Source organism: Cygnus olor, chromosome 19 (genome assembly GCF_009769625.2).
Source record: "Cygnus olor isolate bCygOlo1 chromosome 19, bCygOlo1.pri.v2, whole genome shotgun sequence".
Lineage (NCBI taxonomy): Eukaryota > Metazoa > Chordata > Aves > Anseriformes > Anatidae > Cygnus > Cygnus olor.
Window position 1 is genome coordinate 9145265 of NC_049187.1, and position 21327 is coordinate 9166591.

A 21327-nucleotide genomic window follows, 5' to 3' on the forward strand; every position below is an offset into this window, starting at 1 on the left:
ATGTAAGTGCATGCAGAGAAGTTATTCCAGGAAAAAAGGCAGATGTCAGATTTGGGAGGCCTCCAAAAACAGGCCCTGGAAGGATTCAAAAGGAAAATGCAGGTAGGAGCCATGTACATGGCCCCCTTCCCCTCTCAGCGATCTCCTCTTTAAGTCTGTGTATTAAGACTCAGGCGTGTTTGAAGAAGCACAGCCACGTCTGAAATGCAGCAGAGTTGTGGATCAGATGCCCTGGGACCCCACTGAAAAATATCACGATGCTGTTAAATTGTTTACAGAGTGCACCAGCCTCAGTTGCGACCCAGCAAGCCATCCCTCCCAGCAAAATACTAGCAAATCCTTAAATCTCCATGGACTTTGAGAGCACAGAAATGCATTTTGAGGGCAACACCCCACTAGAATCTGAAAGAATCTGCTTCCACTGCCTCCCTCTAGTAACCTCTGATACTTTGTTCAGCTGGCACCTATTAAATGGAACACAGCTTTTATTTTATTTTTTATTAAGTAATGGTGACAGTTAACATCTATTTTCTAAGCTTCTGCAGGTGTGGGAGACCCTAGCTGTGCAGAACTGGAGGAGAAACACAGGAGCCATCTGGACAATTTAAGACAAACCTCCCTCCTACTGGCTCACAGACTGAAGGTACAGTAAGCAACCTATGCAAAGAGCAATGCCAGTGCTGCTATCACAGGTAAAATAAATAAATAAATAAATAAATGGTGCTAGCTACCCCCGGACCCAGGTGTGATTAGGCTATAATCAGTTGACATCAGCTGGTTCTGCAACAGGTTCATAAGACCCATGTAGCTGCAAGGGGGATGTGCTGACCTTAATTCACCACTCATAAATCACATATTAGCTCTGGTAGGCAAGAATGGGTTATTTTGCTCCAGCCAAAGCAGTATTTGGACTACCTTCCAAAGGCAGCAGGGTGCAACAGGAGTTGGTAGTACGATACCTGTGCTGCCTTCTTCTGGAGTTTGCTGCCCTCTGGGACCCAGTTTTGAGGAATCACGTGGCTCAGTTAAAATATCATTTATAGCATGCTATTTCCTAATGCAGGCCCATCAGCTCCAGCAGAAACAGCAACTTACAGTGCTGAGTGAGAAAGCAAAGCAAGAGGTTCAAGAAAGCCAGAGGTTCTTGAGTGACCTGCTTCAAGACAATTTAAAGGCAAGTTATTTCAGTTTGTGTACCATTGCTTCTGAATTCAGCAAAACATTTCTCCAATCTCTATGTTTAGTTTTGTTTTTTATCTCACTTGAAGTCCCTTAACCAAACTTTTTTTTTTTTTTAACTGGTAAGGAATGTAGATCAGGGTAACGTTTTTCAGAAGCGCCTACATCTCTCAGGTAACAAAGTTCCTTAGGCTGTCATTTGGATTGTGGTTTTGAAATTATACTGCAGCTCTTATTTTTTTGTAAAATCAAGAGAAAGGGTTTTAAGTCCTCAGGAGATAACTACTGTGATATTTGTTTATGCAAGAGAGCATAGTGAGATGCTAATCATAACCAAAAGTTATAATTTCAGGAAAAAAATACCATGCTGTTTATTGTTTACCTTTCTGCACTGGATTCTGAAGTCCCGTAGAAACTGATGGACTTCAGCGACTGTTTGTTAGAATAAAAAACTAGTTCCACATACATAAACATAAGCTCAGGCCTTATGTGCAATTCAAAACTCTCTTACATCATTGAGAACACTTACTTAGGAAGATACTTCAGCTCAATGAATTCTCTTGATATTTTATTTATTTTTTAAAGCCCTTGGGATGAGCATGGTACCCCAACTCCCATGAACAGAGCTCTAAATAAGAAACATTTTGTGAGCTGTTACACCACTTTTCTTCCATATGCCCCCACAGTTCTTTCACTGTGCGTAGTATCCATCTCATTAGTTACTATAGCTCTTTAGGAACTATGATAATTATTTATGAAAACATCTGTATCTAAGAGGATGGGGGGTCGGGGGAGTTCTGCCTTCCGAACAGATCATTCAGGTCTATGGACAACTTCTGTTTTTGCAGCTGTGCAGTAGCTCCAAAGGCAGTTATTCTTCTGTGCCGAAACTGGACCATGCAGAGCAAACATGGACAGGATTCCAGTCCGAAGGTGACAACGCATCTGGCAGGTACAGAGTGCAGTACACAGCGAGGCACTCAAGTGGTTTAGCTTGTGGTTTGACCATATGAATGACTTGGGATTCCAGAGCTGTGCATTGTTCCTAAAACAGATGTTTGTTTCAAGTTGTTTAGGAGCAGCTTACATGGCAGTCCTGATGCCTTCAAGACTAGGGTCTAATCCCTTTGATCGTTCAAGCTTCTGCTGTGAAGTATCCATCTTTGTGATATAGTCTTTCTACTCTGATTAATGCACAAACCATAGGAGAAACATCTTTCCAGGGTTAAGGGGAATTTGTGTATTTTTATTTTTTTCTTAAGGTAGAACCACCTTTGAGAAATATATGGAAAAAGAATATCCTTTTCCTCACTTTGCTTTACTATCACATACTTTAGCATGAATGAAAATATTGTACATGCACATTCTTATGTTTATTTAAAGTGGCATAGATTAAAGACTTGATAGTTGCTCTTAGACTCTTACTGATGCAATTACCAGAAAGGAAATTTGCACAGGTAAAGCTTCCAGTATTGCATAAAAATAAGCACCATGCTAGTTTATAAAATATTCAACCTCCAGAGGACTTTTCTATGAAAGCTAAGGATTGAAATTGAATCTCTGACTGCAATAAGAAAAAATTACCTTTCTTTCCTACCTTCAGTAATGAAGAGATGCATTCACTGAAACTATCTGAATTGAATATGGAAAGAGATCACAGTCCGGTGGATCCCAAAATAGTGGAACAAAGAAAATCTCCAGGAGGAAGGGATTCATATTGCTCAACCCTTCAAGAAGGTGAACTCTGATTTAAGGGATTTGGTGGTTCTGAGTAAACAAACACTTTCTAGCATTGCTTAAGATATAGCATAGCATCCAGGGGCTAGAACACTTAATTACAAATTTTGTTAACTTCCAAACTGACTTTGAAAATTTTGAAGGCAGCACAAGAATAAGCCTGGCTGCTGAGTCTCTGGAGAGACTCCTTGGATTCACAAAGGGATGCTAACTCATGTACTGTGTGAACAGCTTCTTGCGGGGAGTATATTAGAAGCATATAGCTCTAACCTTCATTTTTTATGCCCAAACATTCAAGTTTAGAAACAAGGTACATCACTCCATTTTTTTTTCCTTTTGTTAGAGAAATATTTTACTTACAGTTTTTAAGTCTTCCTCTCCTTAGGATCCCTGCCGGCAGAGGATGGGGAGCTGCTGCACATCCACCAAGCCTTGAATCTGTCGTCACCTCTGGGAAATGCTCCCCACGGGGAGCCTGGTGCAGTGGGTGGCTCTGCAGAGAGCAGTGACCAGGCCAGCTTGGACAGCCAGGTAACCCCAGCTCTACTGCTGGCCTGCGGGATGTTCCTAGTTCTTGGGTTTTTTTTGTTTTGCCACTCGCACAGCAGTTCTCCAATAACTCTGGTACTCTGCTCTGTCCCCAGTGGAGCGAAGTTGGCCAGCACTATGGGAGCTCCAGCACGTTCTGCCACTTCAGTCTGGCCATGGCGGAGCAGTGTCTGAGGGGAGAGGAGCTGCGAGCTCGACACCAGGCTGCCCTCCTCAAGCTCCGCAGAAAAGCTCTCCGGGCAAAAGCCAGGGCTGAGCTGGCCTGGCTGGGCCACCAGAAGTGGTGAGGCTGGGGGCAGGTCACCACAAGCCTGCCCTGAGGGGATGGGTCTCTGTGAGGGGACAGGTCCGCAGGGGAACGGCTGGACACTGACTGCTTTTGGGGGAAAGGAGCAAGTACAAAATCCGTATCTCTTAAGGAGAGGAGCTTGCACGGTCTTGCTCCCTTCAGAGCATGGCAGAAATGGCTGCCACATCCTCCCTCAGGTGTGGTGTGAGCCCTGCCAGTGTGAGGTGTCCCTCAGCAATGGGTGAACCCTGCTGGGGCTGAGGGCAGAGCCCACCGTGTGGGCTGAGGTCCTGCTAGGGACCCTCACCAGTCAGTGCCCTGCACTGGGCCTCCCCAGGAGGCCCAGACACCTCAGGAGAGTTCCAGACTGGGTGGCCCTGGGTGTCCTCAAAGCCCAGCAGAACTGCTGCAGAGCCTTCCATGGCTACTGCTGCTTGAGGGCTGTTCTGAGAGAAGCTTTGCTCCTGTCCCTGATCTTTTTTTTTTTTTTCAAGACTTATGTTCATGGCAATAAATTATCTGATGGTGATGCCTGTCTTTCTCTGGTTTTCAGCTTCCTGGAAAGCCTGCAGGATAGTAAGGGAGCCTCTGCTGTGGCTGAGAAGCAGCACAAAATTTTAACAGAGCTGGAACAGGAGCAGGTAACGCTACAGCAAGAGGAGCCAGGCTTCCTCTTGTGTGTGGTGGAAAGATGCAACGCTGGGAGGTGGCTGGAGCAAAATTTTTTATTTTCTCATAAGAGAAAAGGTCACTAGTGTTATTGTTCTGTTTCCTGCACTCAGTAAGTCTCACAGGGGAGAACTTTTTTTTGCGCTACTCCAATGTTATTGTGTATCTTTTGTTTGTGCCATAACAAATAGCACCTGATGTACGTAGGATTCCACTGATTTCTGTAGATTTATGCTTCTCATGTTGAAATGTATGAATTTAATCCGCAAGCTAATTTTATAGTCTGCTTTCCTGACCGTAAGTAATGCTGGGCTCATAATTACACTTAGTAAACACAAGACTTCTATTCTACTCCTTGTGTAGTACAAGCCCCCCTTTTGCTTCAAGGAATTCCTGTGCAAACAGGGTACCACAAGCATCCTATACTTCTGAGTGACCTGAAGGTACTTCCTTTCCAAAGGTCTCACCTCTCAGAGATACCCTATCTCTGTCAGCGTTAGTGAAAAATAAAAGCCCCCCAAAAAAAATCCTTTTAGAAACAAACAAAAAATAACCTGCATGTTGAATTCTCTGGATGCTTTAAGAGTAGTATTGCCTTATGTTAATAAATACTAGACATGTTTTTTTAAGTATATCTCTTTTCTACTATCTTTGCTCTTTATACTCCTTCCGTCTTCTGCTTTGTTTAGGTAGAAATACAGCACCTGCAAAATCTCTACAGGGCAGCCCATCAAGAAAGGAAGCTTTTATTAAAGCAGCAAAGAGAAATCCTAATGATGCAGCATTCAACAGCACAGCTCCAGGAAGAGCTGCATAATTTGACTGGGAAGAAAAAGGTTAAGTCACTTTACGAGTGATAGCTTTTAGTTGTACAGTCGCATGTAGAGTTAGGCTTGAACTTCTGTGTGTTACAGCCCAAGGAAGGGCTTAGTCTCTTAAGGATTACATGTTTTTCATTATTTCAATGGAATCTAAAATAAAGTTTCTTACATAAGAGGTTCTTACCTGGATCTGCAGTGGTACTTCAATGCTTTCAAAACATTCAATTCTCACCTAAGGTTGTTACCACTAAACTCAGTCATAGCCCTTTGATTACTTTTGCTGTCCTAATGAGGCTGTTACAAGAGTTCGTGTGTGTGTGTTTTTTTGTTGTTGTTTTGTGTTTTGTTTTGTGTTGTTTTTGTTTTTTATTTGAATGGATAATAACTGAAGTCAGAAGAACTGACACTGCAACTAAGGAACCCAGGTGAAAACTTACGCACTATCTCTTTCCTTTTAGCTTACAAGGAGCCCAGCAACTGAAGAAGCAAATAAGCCAAAGACAAGACAGATTTCTAGCTCTACGTTTGACTCCTTGGCAGAATCTACAGCATGCTCAGAAAGGCCTGATATGACTGGGGATAAAAAGAATTGTGTCCAGCTGAAGAACAAAGAAAGCAAGAAGTATGATAGGTAAGTACAACCCTTTCCACAGTGATAACTGAAGACAAAAATCAATCCAGTAGAGAAGACAGAAGCAGTTATAGCCTAGATAACTGTGTGAGCTTTAAATGTTCCCAAGAGGGAGTTTTATAATGATAAGTTTTGAAAACCTCTGTGGTCAAGCAATTGATGCATCCAGATCACTGCTTAACATTCTGACCGATACTGTCTCATTGATCGGCGTCCTCTATCTGTCCAATCTACCGTCTCATGCCTAAAACAGTAAGCTTCTTGGGGCAGGTACCAGCTTATTGCAAGGTATGTGAACAGCACCAAGTAAATTAAAATCTGGATCCATAGCTGGAGATTCTCTACATACCACTTGCTAAACTCTTCAGGTAAAATACACTTACCATTTCAATATATCAGTAAGAACCAGTGTATTTTTTTCAGATTTTTCTACCCTTTAAGAAGATGAGGTACTCTTCTGTGCATGGGGGAGAAGTGTTTTAATTGAAATTTTGGATTTTACGTGAAAGGTATTTGAGTCATTATTTAGCCCAGCTGTACTGTTTCAGGGATTCCATCTGATGTTCATGCCCACCCCTCCTATACTCCTTCCTCATCGTTACAAAGGTAGCTGCATTATAATCTCAGTTCTGTCTTATATCACAAACACCAGCTCCTTCAATAGAACAACAAAAAAAATCTGAGCCTGAATTTTGGAGAGAGAGTGTGTGTGTGTGTGTGTGTGTGTGTGTATATGTGTGTATGTAACCACGTAATACTGTGATTTGGATTTATCATTACAAGTTCAACAAGCCTGTTCCATGCACAAAAAAAGCCATGTTGATCTGCCATCATAAAGTGACTACACGAGAAGGAATGGAAAGGGCTACACTAGGTAATAAACTTCAATTCTGTGTGTAAAAGGTGGAGCAATATTTGTTCTCCAGGCCATTGTGCTTTCATTAGAATATCTCCGTACTCTTGCATTCAGTATTGCAATCCTCCATGCTTTGAGAAAGCTTTGCAGGCTTTACACATTCATTTTTAAACTGCATTTTTGTGCACACAGGTACAACATTTCACTAAGATTATCTATAGTATGAACTGTTAAGCAGTGTCAGTTAAGTGTAAAGTCTGTGGGACTGGGACCTACCACTGTAATATTAGGAACAAAGGTAGCTTTGACATCAGACCTAAGCCAGTTAATTCACATAGCATTAATAACCTGGATAATTTTTAATGATGACATACAACATTTAATGGTAACTCACACTTTCATGATGGCTTTTAAGTACAAACCTGAAGCACTTTGCAACTATATGTTAATTAAACTTCAAAATACCCATATGAAATGAGTAGAAATGTATTGATTTAATTGGTGAAATTCACTCCTTTGTCATCTGCTGGCTCTAAGCCTAGGTATCACTTAACCCCTTAGGGGCAGGTTTGTGTTTCACTTGGGATTTAATCACAGGAGCCTCTTGTACTACATGGGGCTTACTTTTACGTCTAAATTGACGCTTAGAGGTGTCATGTAAAATACCCACAGTCAGATGTAATTCAGGAGTTTGGTGAGACTTATGAGAAATCATTGGCCTCCTGTTCCCCAGATGCTGTATCCCCAACATCCCTATTAGCTTCACCTTGAGCAGGAGGTGCTGAGCGGTGCAGATGAGGACCCAGCAGTATTCACACTGCTCAAAACAGCAGCTGTCCAAAACAAGCTCAGATGAACAAATGTACAGTCTACAGAAAGAGAGATACAATTGAAGCCAAATATATATCTACATGAATTAAAAACCCCTTTCATTCAGTATTATCCAGATCCTTTGCAGACTGGTGAGTCAGGGCTGTGCATTTACTTAAGTTCCCCACAGGGAAAGGCTTTCAAATAAATCCCTGCATGGAACTGATCTATAATTCATGGTGTTATTGATTATAAGTCACAAGAATCTTTAAAAGGTTTCTTGGCTGTGCTTTCACTTCTTATTATTGACAAGCCTACTCATAGGAGAACAGTGAATATTAGAGTACGTCTAGAGCAGACAGGGCCTGGTGGAGCTCAATGCACCGAAACTCTGGCTGTTGTGTTATTACATATAGATCTGTTCCCTGTGTAGAGTGATAATTATGCTATCTATCCACCAGTGCGGGTATGTTAATATTTTATACTGATCAGGAAGGCAGTTAATAAGCAGGGCTGTAAGGGAATGGAAGGAGTTGGGAGATACTTGTAAAGTGAAAGTGAACCAAAACAAATAAATTGCCAACATGCAGGAAAAGCTGCTGGTTTGGAGTTTCATTAACAGATATTAAATACTACAAACAAGGAATACAGAACTTCTAATTATTATTATAAATAGACAAGCTGGCATCATTCAGGTTCAGAGTATGACTATTTTTGCTTTTTCAGTGCCGATGACTTTTTCTGGTCTCTTCCTATTCTTGTCTATAAAGATAAGAAACCCGACTTTATAAAATAGCGTATTGTGAGATGGAGGAGAATAGAGAAATAATTTGCTATTTTATAAACTTATGCATGTGCAAGCACTCTACAGGTACTGTCAAGGGCTACCAGAAACATTTAATTCATACCTTTATTGACTTCGCATAGATTTATCATGATTAACAAGAGAACATGACAACAATTCCCAATCATTAATTCCTCGTCTAACTGTTTCCAGCTTTTCTACTGAGAACAAGAAAACACCAGTACAATGTCAGAAATGGGCAGAGGAGTCCCCAAGTTTGGAGCACTCCCTTGTTGTGCAAGGTCCCGATGTGTCTGGAACAGTGACCAGGAAAGTGTGTGATGCCACCAGTCAAACCACAGGCTTGGTCTTCATGATTAAAGACTGCAAAAACACAGGTACCCGACATAGAAGACTTCTGAGAAGATTTCTGTAGCCAACTGTGAATGTTTAGCCAAATTGAATGACTTAGAGCAAAAGTTGAAATCTCAGCTGTTTTCTGGAGCAGTTCAGATGATCTCTCAGTAGAGGACTGTCAAGCTGACTAGCCTATGAGAGAGAACTTGTGATGCTAATCTGTTCCTTGGTCACCTCCAGTGTGGGTTTTGGTACCAGGATCTATTCAGGATTAGCAAGAAGGTGTAGCAAAGGTGTAAATTGTCTCGTTGAGGTACTTACTACCTGTGCACAGATGAAAAGAGCGTGTGTAGAAATTTCTGGAAGTGGGCATTACAGTTGCTGCTATGTAAGCAGAAGATAAGAAAGATGATGATTAGACGAATAAGGTTATTGCTCCTTTCAGCTTCTGTTGTAGTGACAAGGAATGTGTAGGGCAACAATAAGTTATTCAAACTATAAATATTTTTGACTTAGTTAAACCAAAGACGACAGTCAATTTATTCATGGGGGAAAAAAATGCAGGTCTTCAAATATTGTAACTTCATGCTGTAACTTCTCAGAACTTAATGCTCAGGATCACATTTTATTACATCTGGAACATGCAAACTCAGCTGGAACGGATGAAGCTATAGCCACATCCATTACAACAGATGGCAGAAAGTGTGCGATTCTGGTAAGAAAAATCACCTCTGGAAATCCATTTCTGTTTAAAGTAACGGTGTCCCAGGTTATATCTGCCTTAAGACAGGACCAGCACAAGACTCATTGGGCAAGTAGAAATAACCTTGTGTGTTGACTGTGGGCACTTCAGCTAAACACTAATTTTTCACATGGGCTGACTTATTATCGCTTTCCTGCCTGTTCCCTTTTCTCCATGTTGTTAACTGGTGATGACACACTTAAGCCATCTCCTGCTGCGAAGTGCTGTGCTGCACCAGGAGAAACTAAACCTCCTGCTCTTGAAGCAATAAACTATCAGCTGTCCATAGTAGTTGCAGAGACTAGTTCCTTTCCTATTTCCTACATCAGTGACGCTACCCTAAAGAGAGTATATACACTCTTATATTTCGAGTCTATATACGCTGATATTTAGATGAAGACTAGTGCAAACGTGTATTTTAATCTCTGATCTCTGTGCCAGTCTGCTAACAGCAAAGTCCCTTTCCCTTAAGACATTAATTCTATCTCTTGCATATTTATGCTCTAGGAATCTGTGCTGAAGGAAAAGGCATTTATTTCAGACCCAAAGATAGAACCTAAAGATAATGAAGATATTAATCCCTGTTACAGCAAGTTTACAGTGAAAAGCTTGGGGATGCTTTCTACTCTGTGTAACTTATGCCAGGTTCAGTCAGCAAATATTCCTCAAGAAACAGGTAAATCATATTTAATGCTATTATGTCCAATCTGTTTCAACCACTTCAATCAAACTTTAATCCAGACAGAAAGAGAGACAGTCTTCTCATTTATTACCGAAGTGTCTTGCTCACTATACCTAAAGTATAAATCACTGCTAGGTAAGATGGTGGAGATCTCTCTAAGGTTTATTATGAGATATGATTACACTGCTTCCTCAGAACAAAATCATAACTTATTCTGATTGTGTCATTAACAATTTACTTTCTTTTGAGGCATTTTTTAAATAATTTAAGGGTGTTCACTTTAAAGGAACATAGATCAGTTGAATATAGACTTCAACAGCGCATGCTGCAGTTATTTTTGTTTCCAGATTTTATTCTCAGTTCATATTTCTTGCTCTCACTACAACATATAAAAATAAAACTGGCTGTTATATATGAGCTGGTTATATAATTTATAGAGTTCTGGGTATGCATAATCTCTGTATTATTAAATACTTGCATTTTGTGGTAATATTTCATATTTTTGTTTTTCTAATTAGCTACCTTTCTGCATCTCCTCCTAGATACCATAGTGAGTGAGGCTATAGGTCTGTAATCAAGACCATTGTTACTAAATCTTAATGATAGAAGTTTTGCAGAGGCTGCACACTTACTGGATTCTCAAGCCTCGCTCTTAGCATGTGGACAACAAACTGTCTTATATAAATCTTGTCCCTCAGGTAGAGAGAGCTTCCCATGGATTTCAATGGATTACAATTTCACCATTAGTGTTTTGGCTTTATATTTGGCAGGAGTCTCACGCTCTTTCATAACCTAGAGTGTGAGTGCATAGGTGACATGAACTCCAGCAGCAAGCCTTAGATTCTTCTAGTCGTGGCACTTAGCATGACTGAGGTGATGGAGAACCTCATATTTGCCTTCTGTGCTGAGTAACCTGTGTTTCAGGTGACGATGCACCATCCTTAGTGGAAGATCAAGAGAATGATTCTCTGACAGTGGAGGAAGTACATGGGGAGCAGAGAAGTCACAGAACTCCAAGAGAAGAGCAGGACTCCTGTCCGTTTCAGGTATGTGGCAAGCTTATAGTTTTAGCGTACCGGTTTCTTTTCTCACCTAAATTTTCATCAGAAGAAATCCTCAGTGTTGGCTGTCATGGAGATATTACACTCAGAAGTCAGCTTGCACATTGAGAAGCTGAAGCTGTATTGAGTTTTGTTGTACTGAGCTAAAATATTGTCCTTAAATCTGAGGGAATTTCAGTAGCAATTCATTGGCATTCTTTAGTTTCCTTGTGTAATTTAGTAATTCTTGATCATAGTCTCTTCACACTCAGACACAGAAGAAAGATCCTTCTTTTGACATTGAAGATAATGAAAGAAGATCAGCACTGATTTCAAATGAAGCTACAGTAGTGAAAGCGCAGTTAAGGAAGGAAAACTCACTACAGGAGCAGCAGAGGTACTATATCTGTCAAGGTCAAGACCACCTGGTATACATTCTGCTTCTTATCGATGTGTCAAACATTGCCTTGTTTGGGTTTAATGCCCATAGTTGGTTCTGTTGTGGAAAGGGGGGAGGCGGGCCATAATGACCTTAACCTGGGATTTTTTTCTTGTATAACACTTAAAAAAAAAAAAAAAAAAAAAAAAAACCTCTCACAAAATAATATGATTTAATACATGCCACATTCATCAAATGTTGGCTGCCAGTTTTTCTTAGGATGTTTAATTTTTTGGAGTTAGTTGAAGGTATGTTGAAATCAACTTGGAAAAAAAAGTATTGTCTTCAGAAGACTGGGCTAGACAGAAAGCATCAGAAGTAACAGCTAAAAACAAGGCATTTTGCATTACGCTGTCTGTAGGTAGCAAATACACCCAAAGAAATTTGATGTTCTGCACCAACGTTCTTGAATGCCACTGAGTGCCTTCACTTTATAACTTCAGTTTTAATCTAATTACAACGTGGTACTTTCAGGGTTAGCACAGACTCTGAGAGAAAAGCAGAAGTTGTGCATATGGATGAAAAAGCACCTTCTGAAATTCTGTCTTCAGAAGGTAAGAAGTGCCTTTTCCCAACAAGGCTTCTACATTTACTTAACATATAATCTGAGTAATAATTCTTCCTGGAGTCGTCCATAGACGGTAAGTCTGCTGCCTGTACCAGGCAGTGAAGTTGCTCTTTGGGCTAAAATAATAAAGATCTTAATGTACACCCTGCATTCAAACCTTTCTGATCAACTACCTTGGACGCTATTGTATTAGCTTGCTTACTAAGTTACTGATTTCTTCATCTTTATTTGATGTCTCATTTTTTGTACAATTTGATATTAAAAATAATCTTCAAGTTGTGAATTTAATGCTGCTGACTTTCGAATGCAATTTACTGCTGAGGATTACCAGATTTGAATCAGAAGTTACCTATCAGCACTTCTATAAAATATTTTTCTGAATTTTTTTAGCTGTTCCAGTTAAAGAAATGGAAATGTCTTTCCCTTGTGAGATTCATCGTGTGGATGGCAGTCCATGTTTGGAGCCTTTGAACCATAATTCTCATGAAGCTTCTGATGAAGAACTAACTTTAAAAGTGTTTTGCAAAGGATTAGCTTCTGCTGAGTCATCGTCCAAGTCAGACGACTTCTCTCCAAGATGTGAAAGTGCCAAATCCGACTCTTCTCTCTCAGAATTTCAGAAAGTGTCTGCAGTTTGGATAGACATCTCAGAAAGCTCTACTTCAGACTCTGAATTAGAGGTGAAAAATGGAAAGGACACAGATATCAGTATCCCGGAAGAGCTTATCTATGATAACAATGATGCATTTCCTAACACTTCAAAAGAGATGCCAATAGCAGCAAGTATTGGAAAGGAAACATTACACAGTGACAAACGTAACGAACATGAAGCACCCAAAGAGGACAACAGCACAAAGATTTCATCACTCTCTCAGAACTCCTGGAAATACCCTGGAGAGGCTTCAGATCAGGGGTGCCCTGATCATTTGCTTTCTTTCCTTCCAACAGACAAGGCAAATACCTTCAAAATAAAGCCACTGGATCCCTTCCAGTTTGAAAAACCAGCCAAGGGAATGGATAAGCCAAATTTGGAAGCCTCAGAAAACTCAAAAGATGCAGCTGCCAGCTCTTTGGGCAGTGATGGTATTTACCCACTTAAGATCTCTGAACAGCAGAAGCCTACTTCTACAACCAGCAGAGTGAAAAAGGATGGTGGAATTAACAGTTTATTAATGGATCACAGCAGAGAGCGAAAGCAGTTTCTGCTGATGGATTCTTTGAAACATCTAAATTTGGCTACTGACCAATTTAGTAGCACAGTCTCTCTTCCCCCTGAGAAAGGTATTACAGATGGTAAATTAGTAGCATGTCTGTCTTCCAGAAATGCAGCAGCGCGAAATAATCATGCACAGCTTTTGAATGAGAGACTTGCATCCAGAAAACTCAATAAGATTGTATCTCTGCCCACGTCTGTGCAAGGAATTTCTGAGGAAGTACATACAGAAACCTACTCGTTTGAGTCTTTGCAAAGGGTGGCCCCAGGAAATCAAAATCACTCAAAAACTGAAAGGCAAGACACAGAGGAATTGGGGAAGGGATTTTCTTCCACCTCCTCAAAAAAGCAACTGTTTCAAGCTGAAAACTGCTCTTCCAAAGGTAAAGATGATACAATTTTTATTAGTGATGAGGGCCTCCCTCCAGCTGATGAGGATACCTTGTCAGAAATACTGTCTCCTGTTGATGAAGTGCTGTCCTATGGAAGTGCTGACTTGCCATCCTCTAATAAAAAGGATTTGTCATTTCCAAGTGAAGATCTTCCTCCTCCCCCGTTAGGTGTAAATGCAATGAAAAATGATGATTCTAGCTTTAGTATGGATGATTTCCCATCTCCACCAGAACAAATGACAGTCTCAGAGACTAGACAGTGTATGGATGAAGACACATCACTGAGAATGGATGCATTATCCCCATTACTTGATAACGTTGTGCCTGAAGAATTTCCCCTGCTCAGTCGAGAGCCAACCGATGTTTTTTCAGTGCAGGATGGTAATGTCTCAGAACAATCTTTAGTTAGAGAAGATAAGTCCTCCTTCGCACAAGAACTATCAGAATACCAAGGAGGAGAACATGAGACACCTTTACAGTATTTGGAGTGTCTGCCTGTGTCCAATCCCATTTTTTCTGGTCAGGCCAGTAAAAATCCTGATTCCACAATGAAACAATGTGAAACATACTTAACACTACCCAAAGCTGAAGAGGATGGTGCTGACCCATTATCATCATTTGAAATTGGGGACAGAGTGTTAGTAAAGCAGACCCAGCCTGGAACCCTCATGTTCAAAGGACGGACTTGTTTTGATTGTGGCCACTGGGCTGGTGTTGCACTTGACAAAGCTGAAGGTGATCATGCTGGAACTTACAAAGGGGTGAAGTATTTTGAGTGTGCTCAGCACTGTGGTATATTTGTCAGGCCTAATGAGATTTCACACCTCTTGGAGGATAACAACAGTGGTTCCAATAACACTGGGGACGAAGACTCAGACTCCTCCTATGATGATGAATCCTTCAAAAGAGACTGCAAATACCCTGAAGCTGATGAACAGGGCACAGGGGTAACAGAGAAGAACACTGAAGACACGAAAAGTGCAGGAGGATCAGAAATGCCAGAAAACCAGTCTAGGTTACACGTTGCCTTGCTGTCTGGAAAAGGTCAGAAGTTCACGCATTCTGACCAGTGTAAGTGTAATGAATTCCTTTGTCAAAATAATTTAATGTGCTTGGAATCATCAGATAAAGAAAAAACAGAAGTTACCCAAATAAAACAAGGGATGCTTGCAGATGTGCTTCTAAAGAAAAATAAGACCAGCAGCAGAGATGGGGTAAACACAAGCAAAAATATTTGTTGCTGGTTAGAGGATCAGAAAAGAAATATACTTGCTGATGATATCACAGGTGAACTCAATAAAAAACTTCTGTTTGACACATTAATTGCATTTTCTGAAACAGATCAACACAAACATAAAAGTGCCTTTGAAATAGACGTGATGAATTATGGCAAAGGCCTAAGACAAGAAGACAATCTGAAACAGTTTCTCGTCAAAGAAAATCCAGTTGCTAGCTTATCTGAGCAATCAGCAAAGGTTTCTGATGTTTTATTGTGTGACTTCAACATGCTTAGCATGCATGGTTGTCGCACAGTAGCAGAAAGAATTGTGACTAAATTTGTAGATGATGCAGTTAAAGAGTATAAGAAGATTAAAAGAAAACATGGAGCAAAAGCAGACAAGATATTTCATTCATCTTCAGAGACTTCTCCAACCACTTTGCCTGTAAGTAGAGTCAAAGTTTTTTGTCTGAGTGTTCAACCTGAAATTGGGTCTACACAGGCAAGCATTTCTGTTGCCCGCTTGTTTTGAGCCTATGAGTAAAAGAATCTGATTCCTTAGTTTTAAGTGCAACCTTAAATAATTTGCTAATTTCAATACCTCAAAAATTGTGGAAAAATATGGGGTATGTCATCTGTTTTTTCTTTTTCTCCCTACTAAAGTTCCTTATAAAAATCCTTGATGCGGGTGTTTTTGGAAGCTCTGAAGATTTCGATCAGCCTAATTCTGATGAACATACCCTCGAAAGACAAACACAAAAGCAGTACTTGTACAAATTGGATCGCTGGCACTCAGCTCCTTGGAAGAAAACTGTGGAGGTTCCTCTTGTGGTTCCACATTACAGTTCGTATGTTAAAAAATTGTCTGCATCTGCTGTAGAAGAATTATGGACTCCAGAAAACATATATTCAAATTTCAAGAGAATTAGTGTGCCAAAGCATTTTGAATGTAATGACTTCCCAGGGAATGGTTTGGAAACAGAAAGCAAGAGGATGTATGATCAGGTATTTTTAAAACAGTTATTAATATATTTTTTCCTAGCGTTCTGTAGCCTGAATCATATTAGCTACTACTTACTATTATTCTAGCTGCTAATACTAAATATAGCAAAGGAACACTGAAAGAGTTATTGCAAAATATATTGCTTCTTTTAATCAACTGCAAAATAATTTTACTAGGACAGATATCCTTGCTATGATGCAAGCCTTTTGCTAGAGCTCTTCTTTCATAAGACTGAATATTGTCAGGAGCCTTTTATTTTTCATCAAACAGTAAGAAAACTTTTGAAAGGGTATCAGAGTCGGTACTCAGTTTGGTACTGTTTTTGTTGTTACAGGTTATATTTGATTTGACTCGTGAGGTGCTATGTGCAGAATATCAAGTAACTGCAAATCCAAATAGACTTCCATGGTCAAAAGAAAATTTGGGATCTCGCCGTTCCAGATCTCATTGCAGAAGAGCAGATGTCAATGAGGTCAAGGTAAGTTCTGGAATGCAAAGTGCACAATAACAAGAGTCAGTGAAGACAGCAGACATTGCAATGACACAAGGGCAAAGATGTTGGGAGGGTGCTGGCATTGTAACTGAGGTGATTAGAGAAGAAAACAGCATTGATCTGAAATGCCTGAATAAATAGACTGAGCTAATCAGTCTAAATATTCCAAGTGCATGGAGCTCAATAGAGGAATGGGAATTGGACTTCTAAATCTCTGTGGTTATGATCTTAGGCGTAACCTCTAATCTCACGTTTAAAATGCATTGGTTGGTCAGTACTACTTAGCTACATCTAGATCTGTTCCCCAAACACTAGGGTGTTTCTAGATTGGAAGCTGGATCTTGACATTAGCCCCTTTCACTCATTTGCAAACTTCACAGGGATAGGTTTCCAATGAGAACAATTCTTTTCAGCCTCTCTTATTTTGTAGACATTTGTTCAGGGTGAAGTCATTAAAATAATGAACCTGGAAAAGAATGACTTAGAAATGAAAAGAAAACTACTTAATATGACCAAGTATGGAAACTGTGAGAAAGACAGAGTGGACCTTATTCTGGTAAGCAGACACCCAGACGGAGATTTGTTTACTTCTAGTTTAACTAGAAATTTTCATGCTTTTATGAGAATCATGTTTACGTTAAAAAAAAAAAAAAAAAAAAAAAAAAAAAAACACACAGAAATTCGAGTTATTGTCTTCCTTTTTGTTACACTTGCAATAATAACCTAGTATTTTCCTTTCTTATGAGTGGTTTGAGTGGATTTTGCATATATAAATTGTTGGATTAGGCACAGCTTCTTATTGCCTTTTAGAACTGACCATGCTCTTGTTCTTCAAGTAAACATTCATATCCATGTTATATTTTAGATTCAGGAGCTCCGCAGAGAAGAATCTCAGTGGACTTACTATGATGATGATGAATTAACTGTGAAGATGAGAATGACTGAAAACATATTTGATAGCTTGATCCTTGATACAATCAGAGTTCTTAATAAGATTTATCTGAGAAAAGCCTGTGAAGTTTTCCCTAATAGTGGAATTTTAATCCCTGACTTTTAAGGCAAGAATGTGTGATTAAGAATTTTAGTTCTGAACTTCACCCAATACCAGTGTGGCCTAAGTTATACATTCATATTTACAATGAAAGGATGCAAGCAGAGACGTAAGCACATAGAAAAATATTACATAAAATATTCTTCTTGAGTTCTGAGCTCTGGGAATGCTCATTAAGATCAATGTTCTTCTTAGACCGATGTTATGTGGAATCTAAGTGGCGTGGAAATCTTATTCATGTCTCTTTTTTTAATCAAGATGGCACTTTATTCACCTATGCATTTTAAGAGCATCATATGTTTAAAATTGTATAGGAGTCTGATTATACAAACAGAGTTCAAAACCAATTTATGTGTAAATTATTTTATTCTGTTATGTTCTGATAGTGAATGATGATGGAAGAACTGTATTTTGAGAATACTGTTTGGAAAATCAATGTTTTTAGAACACACGGGTACAGATGGAATTAAATCTCCCAGAAACTGAATTGCTATGGACCTCTGTCTTTTGGAATAAACTCTTCCAATTGGATCATGTCTACAACTTTGCCTGATGGGTGAAGCAGCATAACAAAGGTGACTGAGAAAATGACCATTTTTTTTACACCCTGTGGAATGGTTTTAAATTAGCCCAGAGATGACTTGAGAGATGTGGCATATGGCAGGATCTACAGCCAAACATTCAGTTCTAATGTCTGTAACTTCATGTAAATGAGACATACTGATGTAATGCACTTTAAATGGGATGCTTTTCTACCAGTAACTTCAATTTCTGAATAATAAATATGTGCATTTGATTGCGTTCCTTATCACGGAATTTATATGAGCCCTTTGAATTCCAACGCTGTCTAAACACCTGAGGATGTACGTTAACTGGCAAATCAGAAGAAAACAATCCTATTTTATTTTGTATTTGTAAAATTGGAAAAAATCAAGATTTGAAGAAGGAAATGTAAGTGTTCCTCGAATGTGTTAATTTTTAACAATGTATAGTACTGTGCTTTTACCTATTTTGCATTAAGACTAATGATAAATTTGTATTTGTTAATGTTTAAAACAAATCTTATGCAAGTGTTACATAATGGCATTCAGAAATTGTTCGTTACTAAATAATTGAATGTAAGTAGATTTATTTAATTCTCCTTCCTTCAGGGAGTCTTTCAAATGAAAAGCAGGACCCTTAATACAATTTTTAAAAATTGAAAGGCGCTTTGTTTCAGTTTAGGTACTGATGGTTCAATTGTTTTCATATTGAATTGTTTTCTGAATAAACAAAATAAATCCCCTCTGTCTCTTATTTTTACTGAAATTCTATTTGACTTCAGATTAAATTGTATATAGTGCTACTCCCATTAGTGAATGGGAATTGTTTTGTTGTTTTAGAAATAGATCTTCGGGACATTAAAAAGCACTGTCACAGTAGCTGACCTATGAACAGAAATAAAAAGGTAACTTCTGTTTCAAGCACCTTAACTGCTGATCATATCCTGTAAACTAGTTTCACGTCCCAAGTGGTACGTCTTCTAAGAAGTCTGCCATATATGGCAGAAATTTATTTCTAACTCATTGATACAGCCTGGAACATTTTACACGCTGAGCTTAGGCTATAGTCTTCTGCAAAGGTTGTATTCCTTCTGCTGGTAAGGACAAAGGCTCAGCCCTAGCCTTCCTTAACTGATTAACTGAATTAACTGACTTTGCTGTAGCTGGAGCCTTGACTCTCCTAGTTTGAGATCCTCTGGTAAGACCCTGCAGCTGATGGCACTGCTGAGATGCAGCATTAACTGAGCTCTTCCTTCTTAGGTGAGAATTACCGCCCTCCTGACCTTTATCCTCACTGATTAATTAATCCAGGTAACTTATTTGTTCTAAGATTAATGCTTTCTTCTTGTCAGCTTATGGTAGGATTTAATTCAATGCTTTTTTTTTCCACTGGACTTATAGACAAATTGTTGGATATAACGACAGATCTATATATTGAAGCACTACAGATTTTCAGTTTGTTGTCGCTGTGGTTCTGCAGCAGCAGCACCAGCATCTGTGTTGTGTGTTTGGAATGAAAGCTATTAAAAATATCATTTATATATGTGAATGAATAGGCGAAGGACTTGTTTAATTTCAGACTGCTATATGTTACGCTTGAGGAAGATAACCATTATGTTTGCAACTAGAGTTGTGAGTGAAGCCCGAATCTGTGCAAGATAGCTATATTCAGAAGGACATAGCCATAAAGTAACTACTGCTGATGAGAATAAAAAGTGTGTACACAGACCATGTCAGACATATTTAATATCCCCCACCATTATGTGTTCAAAACCTTAGATTCTGGCACCCAGATATATTGACCTGTTCAGTCAGCAGCAAGACTTCAATATCAAGATTACTCTACTTCAAGGTCTAATATTTTGTTTGCCTTGGTTTTGATCAATATTAACCTCCTAGGTCAATAAATCTTGATACTAGCCTCAAGAGGAGTCATTATCTTTCATAGAAAATGATTATTTCTCAGTTAAACCCTACATTTAATTCTCCTGTAATCCATCTCTTTCATCTTCACGCATTTAATAATTTTTCGGAATAAAATGAACTCTAAAATACCTTACACGCTGTCAATTTTAAAATCCTAATTAGCACCTGCCACAAATTTTTCCATTTTTAAATGCATTTGGATTCCACCACTGTAACCATCTCATTTTGTTACTTCCAGAACAGAGAAAAAATAGAGAATGGAAAACCCCTCAAATGGAATGTGATACAAGGAAACAACTTGAGCTGTGAATATGGATGCAAAAGATATGTGACTGAACAACTTTAGACATTAATGGTCAAGAAAAGAGACAATCAGGGAAAAAATAGGTAAACGTGGCAGAATCTGTTACTCAGTTCTCAGACGAGAGGATTTTTATTGCATCTAAGATTCCTACTCTTGCACTGTTTGTGTACTGCTGGCCATAAATGATCATAAACTAGATTCTCACCTCCGAATTTACAGCAGAGTGCACGAAGTAAGAATTTGGATTCGTTTTCTATTTGGTCTTGAAGGATTAAAAGGACCGTTTGTGAGTAAAGGAAGCAAGAATCAACTTTTAGGGGACTTTAGCCTTTCGTCATCCCCAGTCCTTAAACTCCACTGAATTCTTCCTCTGGGGACATTCTCTGTGTTGTTTTTCTGCCTCTGTTAACGTAACGAAATTTCTTAACCCTGTATTTACAACTGAGAGGAGACCTTCGTACTGTGGCTACAGCTGTAAGAGGCGTTACAATGCATTCCCGGCTCACAAGCACACTCAAGTAAAGGACGGCATCTAACAACTTGTCAGACTCACAGCATCCTACGTGCAGCTTTTTACCGGCGCCTGCTTTGAAGAGAGCTGTCCCCCTCCTGCCGGCTGCGGGACGCCACGGGGCAGTGCGAGGCTACGCTGCCTTCAACCCAGCTCCCGGCTCTCTGAGGCCACGACTGGTTCCCGCAGTGGATTGCCTGCGTGTTAAACTCAGCCACCGAGATACCTGCACTGCTTTAACCTACTTCATCCTACCCGTCTCCTTAGGGAGCCCTACGGGACAAGCGGATCTCAACACAGCAGCCACGGCTTTGCACCGCGCAGGGGGCACCGGGGAGCGATCTCACCCCGCCTCACCCTACCCGAGGGCCTCAGCGGACCCGCGGCCACCCCCGGAGGGACAACGCCCGCTCCCCCGACCCGTGCGGAGCCCGTTTGGCCGCGCGGGGCTGCGACATCCCCCGCTCCCCGTGCGGGGGGAACCCCCCGCGGCCCTCGGGCGGGCGCCGCCGCCGCTAGG

General features: G+C 40.0%; 1 protein-coding gene across 1 annotated transcript; it reads left to right on the top strand.

The window, feature by feature from the left end:
* The first annotated feature begins 889 nt into the window (after positions 1–889).
* CCDC187 (coiled-coil domain containing 187) lies at positions 890–21302 on the top strand. The gene is made up of 20 exons (XM_040530996.1): positions 890–950; positions 1064–1174; positions 2028–2131; positions 2783–2916; positions 3302–3447; positions 3561–3748; positions 4308–4395; positions 5113–5259; positions 5703–5875; positions 8539–8723; positions 9285–9397; positions 9932–10100; positions 11031–11152; positions 11404–11543; positions 12060–12139; positions 12544–15422; positions 15641–15982; positions 16315–16458; positions 16904–17029; positions 17339–21302. Exons 4-20 carry the CDS (start codon positions 2793–2795, stop codon positions 17528–17530), a joined length of 5358 nt encoding a protein of 1785 aa, XP_040386930.1. The 5' UTR covers positions 890–950; positions 1064–1174; positions 2028–2131; positions 2783–2792; the 3' UTR covers positions 17531–21302.
* Positions 21303–21327: the final 25 nt, after the last annotated feature.